Here is an 11,040-nt window from a genome sequence, read left to right on the forward strand (position 1 = left end):
ATTACATCAGAGGTAACTTTTACAATGTATATAGATGGAGGTGCTACTGGTCACCCTGTTTGTTGACTTGAGAAGCTGTCTTTGGAGGGTGTAGTCCAGAGAGACCCCAGCCCTGAGGTAGGTGGGGTGGTCAGGGCCCAACCTGGCATTTAAATGTCATACACCCAGCTTTTTGTACCCAGGCCCTGGGGAACCTCCTACTCACTCTCTCAGCCTCTTCCTCGCTCTGCTGTCTGTTTTAGGAAGTGGGATGAAGAGGTTTACCTTGTACATACAGCGCCCTAGGAGACAGGAGGTGAGCAGAGCAGGGGGAGCTGAAAGACATCAGCCCAGGCTCTGCCTCTCTGGGTGGGGTGCTTCTGGGGGAAGCCCTGACACAGGTACCTCAAAGACTTATGGGAAACTAACCATAAGAAGCAGGAATGGCACATGGAATCCGTAGGACTTGATGTTTATTTTGTTTCCAGCCTCATTGAGGGACATCAGCAGAGGGTGGCCTGAAGCGGAGGATGGAGATGCCAGCAGAACCCCCGGCTCTGCCTGCCTTGCCCAGGAGGCCCAGAGCCTAGGCAGGCATTTGGCATTCTTCCATCTCTCCTTCCCAGAGCTGGACCCCAACTCAGGGCTGGCCCCAGGCCCTGGTGCTCTTTTCTTGTTCTCCTCGGCTCCCTTAGCTGAGAAGAGCCAGTCCCAGTAACGGACCAGGCCAGAGTTTGAGGGCTTGAGCCAGCGGGGAGCACATACTCCATGCATACTCTGTACACTCCATCTGTCCTGCCCCCTTAGAAGCCCTGGAAGGGGCAGCAGCCACTGGGTACGCTGGAGACGTGGGCGTGCTCTGCATGGGCTGCCACCTGGAGCATGGTTCCTTGGCCACAGACCCCGGAGCGCTCTGTTGGTCCTTGCTGCTGGTGCTGGTGCTGGTGCTGGTGCTGGTGCTGGGCCTGGGTTTGGAACCCAGCCAGGTGGCTGAGCAGGGCTTGACTTGTGACTCTGGTTACGGCGGGGGTCCCTGAAGCCACCAGCCCCAACACATCATCCTCTGTGCCATCTGGGCTGCCACGAAGAATGAGGGGGCAGGCCCAGGTACTAGTTGCGGACTTGTCCACCAGGTTGCTGAGTAGAACCCCAGTGCTTGGGGACAGGCGTCTGGAGCCGAAGGAGCTGTTGAGTGAGGAGATGAGAAGGAGCACAGAGCCGCTGCTGTCCACGGTGGCCAGGACGCTGCTCACAAGGGTCTCGTTATCATGTAGGGGTGGTGGGCAGGGCTCAGGGCTGGGTCCTCCGGGCTGCAGGGCTGCCTTCAGCAATGCCAGCAGCTCTGGGCCAGCTGAGGGGCTGGGTGTGGTGAACAGGATACCCTGGGCTGAAGGTAGCTGCAGTGCTGGCTCCAAGGTGGGCATAGGCTCAGCTGAGGGTGCCTCCAGCCCCAGGTCTTGGGCCAGCAGACTCAGTAGAGCATCCTCAGCAAAGTCTGCTGCCCTGCGTAGCATGGCTGCCAGTTTTGGGTTGGTGGCACGGGCCCCTGGTCCCAGGGGGGTCCCGTCAGTGTGGCAAAGTAGTGGACAGAGGCCCTCTGTGCCCTGGGCTGCCAGAGCCCTGGCCAGGGGTGTGTCCACCAGGAAACCCTCTTGAGCCAGTGTGGTGGGGCCCACCAGCAGCCGTGGCCAGGGCAGGCGGCCGAAGCGTGTGTGCAGCAAGCGCAGGGTAGGCAGAGCCGAGGGCAGCCCCAGGCCGGGGGCCAGGGCCTGGGCTGGGCCTGATGTCAGGGCAGTTGAATTGCCTGAGGAGCTATTGTGGAAGAGGCCCCAAAACATGGCACCTGGGGAAGACAAAGGGGTCACACGGGGTCAGCGCCACTCAGTCGCCCCAGTGAAGGGCTATACTGACTTGGCCTGGAGACCCACCTGGGGTCAAGGTCACACGGACCTAGAATCAAAAGTCCCAGCCTAGGGTTGGTTGGCCAAGTCCTAGTCCTGCTTACTAACCAGCTGTGAGGCCAGGGCCACTGCCTGCCGGGGTGTCCGGGGCACCGATTGGGCTTAGGGTTGGGATCACTGGGGTTGTGGGTCACTGACCTAGCCCTGTGGCGTGAGGATGCACTACTGCCAGGCACAAAGCTGCTCCAACTCCGGCGTCCACGACGTTGCCCCCGGCAACGAGCAGCTCTTGGCCCAGGTCCGAGCACGGGGCTGCAGCAAGGAAGGGACGGTCATGGGAAGGGGCCGAGTGATCCTGGCCCTTCCCCTCCCGGAGCTGCTCTCCTCACTGACCTGCAGGGCTGATGATGGCGCCGTGGTGGTATACGCCAGGGCGGTGGGAGTGCCCGCCGGGGGGAGGGGCCCCGGGGCCCGAGGTTCCGGTAGAGCTAGCCCTGGTGTGGAGTTGCCACGCGGCCAGGGAGAAGCCAACGGCCAGCAGCAGCAGAGCGGCCATTAGCTGAGCCCAGGCCCCGGGCCGAGCACCGACTTTCTTCCTGTAGAGAGGTTGTCCTGAGCCAGGGCTGAGACCGCAGCCTCCCGGGGCCCCAAGAAAACCCAGGGAATGTTTCCCCCAAAATTGACCTTGCTTGCAAGCGGAGTGTAAGTTTGCCAAGAAGCTGAAACCAGTTTGGCTTAGCGGATAGAGCGTCTGGCCTGCGGACTGAAGGGTCCCAGGTTCGATTCCGGTCAAGGGCATGTACCTTGGTTGGGGCACATCCCCAGTAGGGGGTGTGTAAGAGGCAGCTGATCGCTGTTTCTAACTCTCTATCCCTCTCTCTTCCTCTCTGTAAAAAAATCAATAAAATATATTTAAAAAAAAAAAAGTTTGCCAAGGAGAAGGGCTTCCGCAGGTGGCCCAGCCTGGACAGAAACATGAAGACTGGGGAAACCGAGGACAGTGGGGGCGGGCGTCCCGGAGAGGAGGCTGGAGAGGCAGGGTGGAGCCGGTGAGGACTGCCTGACAGGAGCTTGGCAGGCGGAAGAGCAGGCCCGGCCAGGTGCAGCCAGGCCCCAACCTGCTCAGCAGGTGCCTCCTGCACCAGGGGGTGGGATGGGGAACCTCTGACAGAGCAGCCGGCAGGGCTCTGGCTTGGTACAAACGTCCCTTCAGACGCACAGACCGCGAATCGACTGGTTCAGGCCAGTCTCTGGGGCTGCAGCAAGGGTTCCTCCCAGTCAACCAGAAAGTTCCTGGAGCGGAGCCAAGCAGCAGGGGCCCCGGAGGGAGGGACACGACCGGCCTCAGTCCGGAGCTGCCAGGTGCCCAGACTCCTCCCTGACTCACCCAGAGGAGTCCCGGGGCGCCCAGGGGCCCGGAACGAGCAGCTCCGCTATCTCCTCCTCTTCGTCCCCGGACTCCCAGCTCTGCTCCCAGAGCAGCAGCTTCCGATAGAGCACGGGCTCCTCTGTGGCTTCCATGGCCCCGGAGCCCGGCCCGGCCGCCTGCCTGCCAGCCTTCCCAGCTGAGTCTCCGCAGGCCCTGCCCCAGCCAGGCCCGTGGGAGGTGGAGGCAGCCTTGGGGAAGGGTGGCGTGGAATCTAGAACAGGTCTGGGCAGGTCACGGGCCAGGGCGGCTGCCTGTCCCAGTAGGACACAGGGCCCTAGGGGCTCACAGGGCAGGGGACTCTGCGGGGGGTGGAGGGATGCCACTCAGGGAGGTAGAAGGAGCCCAGCCCTCGGGCCACAGCCATAGGCCCTGAGATCCAGGATGCTTGCTGGCTCCTGTTCAGGGGATGCAGCCCTGGAACCCCCAGGCCTGTTCAGAATGCTAATTCAGGGCATGGAGCTTGGATTGGGACTGCAGTTACATTGTTGCTTGGATCAGGGCTCAGCACTTGACTAGGTTCTAAGTGGAGGGAGGTTCTAAATGGCTGGGTTCAAGGCTCAGCCTGAGGTTCCTCTAGGACAGTGGTCAGCAAACTCCTTAGTCAACAGAGCCAAATATCAACAGTACGATTGAAATTGCTTTTGAAAGCCACATTTTTTAAACTTAAACTATATAGCTAGGTACATTGTTATTAACTTAATTAGGGTCTTCCTAAGCTGGCCTTTGTTAAAAACTCAAGGGGCCAAAGAGTTGCCTGTGGCTCGAGAGGCAGCAGTTTGCTGACCACTGCTCTAGGCTCTGGGGAGCAACTGGAGGTAGAGAAACAGTCATGTGGCTCTTGGCCAGCAGGTGGCGATACAGCCCCCCCTCCCTCAGGGAGCCACAGCCTGGAAACCAGGTTAGCAAATTCCTTCACTCTGGGACTCACACCAAGTGTTCTGTGGCAAAAATCCCAGAATCCCAGAGTGCTACAGCCCAGGTTATGGACTCCTGTCTCATTCGCCCTCTAGTCATCTCTCTGCTGACCATTCTGACCTCCTCAAACCTTCCCCCGCTCTCCTGCCTCAAACCCCGAACCCTGCGACTCCACACTTCAGCCTACCATCTTGCTTCCTACTTCACGTGGGCCAGTCAAGGCTGACCCACCCCCAACTACAAACCCGCCTTCCACACTGCTCTCCCCTCCCCGCCTCTGGTTCAGGCCCAGCCCTTCCGCTGCTTGCCTCCTACTTCCCCAGGGACCCCACTCTCTTTGACCCCCCTTCTCTCCTGTAGCTTCGCATCTTCTCTACCGGCTTCTTCCCAGCCACTGTTTACACAGGGCCGAGTCCTCGGAAATCCCTCTCCTGAGTATGTCCCCTACAGACATGTCCTAGAACACATGTGTCAAACACAAGGTCTGCGGGCCAAATCCAGCCCGTCAGGCCTTGCAATGTGGCCCGCACCGCGCTGTCATCACTGCACTCCGCTGTCAGTTTATGACTGTTCAGTAAACCATTCGGCCCGCGATTTAGGCTGGATTTTAGATTTTGGCCCCTTCTCTGATTGAGTTCGACACCCCTATCCTAGAAGGTTCACAGCATCACTACCTGGAACGGCCCCACGTTGGGAAGTGTCCACACGCCCATTCTCAGTGGAGGGAGTGGCAGGATCCCTCTGGGATACTCTGCAGCGGTGGGGATGAGGGGTCTGCGCCGCCTGTATGCCACAATACCGGCGATCTTACAAACACACCGGTGAGTGAAAAGGGCCAGGCACCAAAGGGCGCACGTCTTTTGCTTCCATTTACATAAAGTACAAGAACAGGCAAAACGAGTTCCTGCCATTAGAAGTCAGGTGGTGACAGAGGAGGCAGGAGAGGGCTGCTGGGATTCGGGCGATGTTCTGTTTCTTAATCCGAGGTTGGCTACATGAGGGCGCTGACGGGGAAAATGCCTCCAGCTGTTTCACTGATGACACATGCACGTCTCTGGAGGTGTACTGTATTTCTGGAAAAAACATTTTTATTTATTTAAAAATATATATTTTATTGATTTTTTTACAGAGAGGAAGGGAGAGGGATAGAGAGTTAGAAACATCAGTGAGAGAGAAACATCGATCAGCTGCCTCCTGCACACTTACCTACTGGGGATGTGCCTGGTACATGCCCTTGACCAGAATCGAACCTGGGATCCTTCAGTTCGCAGGCCGACGCTCTATCCACTGAGCCAAACCAGCCAGGGTGGAAAAAGCATTTTTAAAAGTATTTTCTCCATTTTCTCCATTTAAGCAACCCCCACAGACACCACTCGTTAACCCCACTTGGCTTTCCAGCCACGTCCCTTCCTCTGGGCCTCTTCACCGGGCTGGTCCTCTGGCTTCGGTGTGCACTAGTCACCCAGGGAGCTTGCTAAACATGGGTGCTGGGCTCCATTCCCAGAGAGCCTGACTCTGTGGGCTTGGAGCAGGGACCAGGAGTTTGGTTCCCTGACTCCCAGGTCATGCTGCTGCTGCCAGTCCTGGAACCACTGGGATCTACAGAAAATCGCCTGCACCTGCTGTCTCCATTTCCTCCCCCCTCCCCCCTGCCCCCGCAAGCTGCTTTCCATCCCCAAACCCCCAGAGAAACCTTTGGTTTCCAGATTTTCTGATTTTTTTTTTTTTGGACCAATAAAAAAACCAACTAACCAAAGGGAGCATAGGTTGTCACCTCTTCTTTTTGCCACGGGTGGGATGGGGGAACACGGTTCCACTCCCTCTACTGAGAATGGGCGTGTGGACACTTTCCAATGTGGGCTGTTCCAGGTAGTGATGCTGTGAACATTCTAGGACATGTCTGTTGGGTACATACCCAGGAGAGGGATTTCTGAGGACTCAACCCTGTTTTAATAAATTGCTCTTATTAAAGTAATTTGATTCCACTTCCTGCTAACACAATGCGGGAATAATCTCAGAATGAAGGTCAGTCCTTCCTTCCTAAGAAAGGGTGGCTGGGAATCTAATGCGCCTGTGCTGCCCCGTCTCCTGCCCCGTCTTCAGTCTGACCTCTGGGCTCCAGCGTGGCTCCCTTTGTCCAGCAGACATGATGCTTTGGCCGCATGTCCAGCCCGTATTCCTCTGCCTCAGAGCTATGTCCCAACCAGCGCTTTGGGACCACGGCCTCCATGATTGGGTCCTGGAGACCTTTCCTTTTGTGGTTGTTCTCACTCCTGGAGCTCTGGACATCAACAGCACTATCAGCTAAGCTTCAAGAGATGACTATCAGCCGAAACCGGTTTGGCTCAGTGGATAGAGCATTGGTCTACGGACTGAAGGGTCCCAGGTTCGATTCTGGTCAAGGGCATGTACCTTGGTTGTGGGTGCATCCCCAGGGGGGGGGTGTGTGTGCAGGAGGCATCAAATAAAATATATTTTTATTTGTAAAAAAATCAATAAAATATATATATATTTTTAAAGAAGAGATGACTATCAGCTAAGCTTCAATCAGACGCCAGGCAGGCTCTGGGGATGAATGGTGGTCAGGCTGAGACATCTTCCGGAGCAGATTTGCCCGGTCCCTTCCACTGATTGTTCCACTCATCCTCTCTTTCGCTCAGACCTGCTGTGTGTGTTGACTTGACACTCCAACGCCGTCAGGAATGGCATTAGCTTTAGAACACCTGGGCTTCATCTAGTTTCTGCCACTGACTCACTCGGTGATGGCAGGCAAGTCATTTAACCTCTGGGAGCCCTGACTCCCATTTTGTGAAAACGTGTCTCACAGTATCTATCCTCCCAGGGTTATTGGGAGGATTCAACAAGGAAGTAGACTTAAAGCTTTTAGGCCACAGTCGGGGACAGAGTGGACCCTCCAAAACACATGAAGGCCCTGCTCCTGTTCTATAGGCCTCAGTATCACAATGCTGAAATGATGTGGTAATCTTCACCCTGCAACCTCTCTCTCTCTCTCTCTCTCTCTCTCTCTCTCTCTCTCTCTCTCTCTCTCTCTTTCTCTCTCTCTCTCACAAACACACACACACACACACACACACTCACAGGGTGGCTCTAAATCGGAAGGACAGAACTATAGATTCAGTCATGCCTTCATTTATTTCCCCATTTTAGCTTTCATTCATTCTCTTATCCTAATGGTCCTCATCACTCATTCGTTCCCTTAACCTACTAGTTCTGCACATTAGAATCAACTAGGGAAATCCTCATATCCAGGCAGATCAATTAAATAATTTAGTCAGAATCTTTAGGTTGGCATTTCATTGAGATTTTCTTTTTAAACATATATTTTTATTGATTTCAGAAAGGAAGGGAGAGGGAAAGAGATAGAAACAAATGATGAGAGAGAATCATTGATGGGCTGCCTCCTGTATGCCCCCTAATTGGGGAATCGAGCCTGCAGCCTGGGTGTGTATTCTTGACCAGAATAGAACCTAGGACTCTTCGGTCTGCAGGCTGACACTCTATCCACTGAGCCAAACCAGCTAGAGCTCCCAGGGGTTTTCAATGTGCAGCCAAGGTTGTGAACTACTGCGTTCTCCAGGCTCCTAGTCCTGGGATTTCTGCAGCTGGAATCACTACCAGTGATTAAAACACACAACCAGTATGCGGTCCCTCCCCTGCCCCCAGTCCCCACCAACAGCATCAGTATTTGCGGAAGTGAGCCTCGATAGTTGTTGAAGCTCCCGCGCGATTCGAAGGTGTAGGCAGGTTTGAGAATGGCTGCTTATGATAATACCCTCACAGGTGCATTTCTCAGGCATCCCCTGGCTACCTCTTCTGAGGGGCGTGTGCTGGGGGAGGGCAGAGAGGAGCTTGGGAGCTGCTAAGGGGTGGATGTCCCCTAGTCCACCAAGCACGTCCTCCAGCAGCCTGGCTGCTCCTTCCAACAGAAGGGCTCAGAGGCCAGCAGTCCGCTTTTGTCCGGTCCTTTCCGCCGACTGTCCCACTCACCCTCTCTTCGGCTCAGACCTGCTGTGTATGTTGACAATTGGCCCCTTGGGCCATGCTGAGATTTGACTCTGATTACAGATTTGGAGACAATGAAGTGCCACCGTGGGGATCGAATAATTGGTTTTTCCTTGCAAGGTGACTCTGTGTGATGTGACCACAATATCGGGGTGTGTGATTTAAGTCACTCACGGTGAGTCCCGTGGCAGAAACCACTGAAAAGGGCTTTTGAGCAAGTCAGGAGCTGCCTCGGCAGACGGAGGCTGCAGTGTTAGTGAGTACAGGCCGCTTGCTGGGGCATGTGCCTCCGGGGAGGAGAGGTACCCAAACCTCCAGGGGTTAGTGGGTGCTGGCTCTAAGCTACTAGTTCCCGAGTGCCACTGGGGTTCGCCAGTCCACTAGCTAGAAGGGGGACGTAGGTGCTGAAGGGAAATTGGTAAGTCTGGTAGAATGCTTAAGTTATCCACGGGCTCAGATTCCCAATCACCAGTAGAAAATCCAGTTAAAAATAATGAGAATCCGCCCAGCTGGCGTGGCTCAGGGGTTGAGTGTTGACTTATGAACCAGGAGGTCACGGTTTGATTCCCAGCCAGGGCACATACATGCCCGGGTGGTGGGCTCAATTCCCAATAAGGGCATAGGGGGCGTGCAGGAGGCAGCTACTCAACGATTCTCTCTCACCATCGATGTTTCTATCGCTTTCTCCCTCTCCCTTCCTCTCTGAAATCAATAGCCAAACATCTATTAAAAAAATAATGAAAACCCAACCCGTGTTGTCCAAGGGTCACTGGCAGTAATAAGAGGTAAGTCAAACTGCAGCTGCTATTCCAGGTGACTCTTTATTGGGGGAAACCAACACCATCCCTGGCAAATGCTTCGTTCTCTGTCCCAATAGGCAGAGAATCCCGAAGTCATTTGTTGTCACCTGGTAGGGACAGCAGCACACCTTCAAAATCTTGCTTCGGAGTTACGGCAACGCAGCAGCCAGTGGTCATGTCAGGGGTACACGCTGTGGCATCCGCTCCCGGACGAGGTGGAAACAGTAGTGCCCTCACCAGACATGTCAGCAGCATGATTCTGAGCCCTGGTCCTTGCTGCAGACCCCCCAAGCCAGTTCTCAAACAGTCCCACCCCATCCACGTTCTGTGGGCGCGGACCTTTCATAGATGCATTTTCCTTGTAATTCAGGCAGAAGTGTGGCTTTTGCTTACAGCTGGTGACACTGATGGGGGCGCACACAGCTAGGAGTCTCTGGAGGGCAGCGGACACATACGCTTGAGAGGCGGTGGTGCCAGGTAGAAGCAGCACATTGACCTTGGCTCAAAGGCCCTGAGGACCTAGACAGCGGTGGTTCTCAACCTTTCTAATGCTGCGATCCTTCAATACAGTTCCTCATGTTGTGGTGACCCCCGCTTAGGCTCTACAGGTTGAGAACCACTACCCTGTTCCCCCGAAAATAAGACAGTGTCTTATATTAATTTTTGCTCCCAAAGATGTGCTAGGTCTTATTTTCAGGGGATGTCTTATTTTTCCATGAAGAAGAATACGGTACACATTTATTGTTAAATGAAAATAAAGGAAATTTATTACCTGTATACATAATAAATTTATTACCTGTATACGGTAATAAATTTATTACTACCTGTATACGGTAGTACGGTAGTTGTCAACACAAACCAGACAAACTGTGAATCCTACAGTATCAAAAATTTACTCAGTTATTCAATGACAATCATGTCATCATCTTCTGGAACATCATCATAACAATCCAATTCCTGAATTTCCTGGTGAATTTCTTGTGACTCCATTTCTTTCAGAATCAGTGGACCAAATCTCTCATGTTTAGCAATAGCACTGTCTTTATTTATTTATTTTAAAAAATATATTTTATTGATTTTTTACAGAGAGGAAGGGAGAGAGATAGAGAGCTAGAAACGTCGATGAGAGAGAAACATCGACCAGCTGCCTCTTGCACATCCCCTACTGGGGATGTGCCCACAACCAAGGTACATGTCCTTGACCGGAATCGAACTTGGGACATTTCAGTCCGCAGACCGACGCTCTATTACTGAGCCAAACCGGTTTCGGCCAATAGCACTGTCTTTAAATGAGTAACGTCACTGGTTGCTAGACGCCAGTCGGGGCGGCCCTAGCGACCAGTTTACGGTAAATTAATTTTCATTCTGAGACAGAGCCTAAGGGGGTCTTATTTTCAGGGGATGCCTTATATTTCGCTCAGAAGGAAACCTGTAAGTAGGTCTTATTTTCGGAGGATGTCTTATTTTTGGGGAAACACAGTAGCAGGGTCACCTAAGACCATCGGAAAACACAGATATTTACGATTCATAACAGCAGCAAAATTATAGTTATGAAGTAGTAATGAAAATAATTTTATGGTTGGGGTCACCACAACATGAGGAACTGGATTAAAGGGTCATGGCATTAGGAAGGTTGAGAACCACTGACCTAGAGGGCAAGGAGGCTGTAGGTGCTCTCCTGACCGCTGGCTCCCAGGTACCGTGTGTCTCAGACCCAGACTTAGGATGGGGGAGTTCAACTCCAGTAGGAGGTTGTTGGTCCATTTCTTGTCTGAATATTCCTAAAGCAGAAGACGCGAGTCAGGAAGTAGCGTTGGTGTCCCTTTCTAGGCAGCATCTAGGTCTTTTTTCACTGCTTTTACCTTTTGTCAAAATGTTCCAGTTGCCTTTGGGCCAAGCCCTATCCTTGGGCTGAGGGCCTTATTTCGCGTAGACACTACCGCCTGTAGTGGGTTTGCCAGGTTTTCAGCTGTCTACTCTCTATTCTCTTTAA

General features: G+C 53.6%; 1 protein-coding gene across 1 annotated transcript; it reads right to left on the reverse strand.

The window, feature by feature from the left end:
• Window positions 1–782: 782 nt before the first annotated feature.
• GGT6 (gamma-glutamyltransferase 6) lies at window positions 783–3,416 on the reverse strand (the record flags this gene model as incomplete). The annotated part of the gene is made up of 4 exons (XM_084861620.1): window positions 3,268–3,416; window positions 2,274–2,476; window positions 2,079–2,192; window positions 783–1,822 (listed from the first exon to the last, which is right to left on the reverse strand). Exons 1-4 carry the CDS (start codon window positions 3,399–3,401, stop codon window positions 783–785), a joined length of 1,491 nt encoding a protein of 496 aa, XP_084717746.1. The 5' UTR covers window positions 3,402–3,416.
• Window positions 3,417–11,040: the final 7,624 nt, after the last annotated feature.

Source organism: Pipistrellus hanaki (assembly GCF_964339955.1).
Source record: "Pipistrellus hanaki genome assembly, chromosome: 16".
NCBI classification, from domain to species: Eukaryota; Metazoa; Chordata; class Mammalia; order Chiroptera; family Vespertilionidae; genus Pipistrellus; species Pipistrellus hanaki.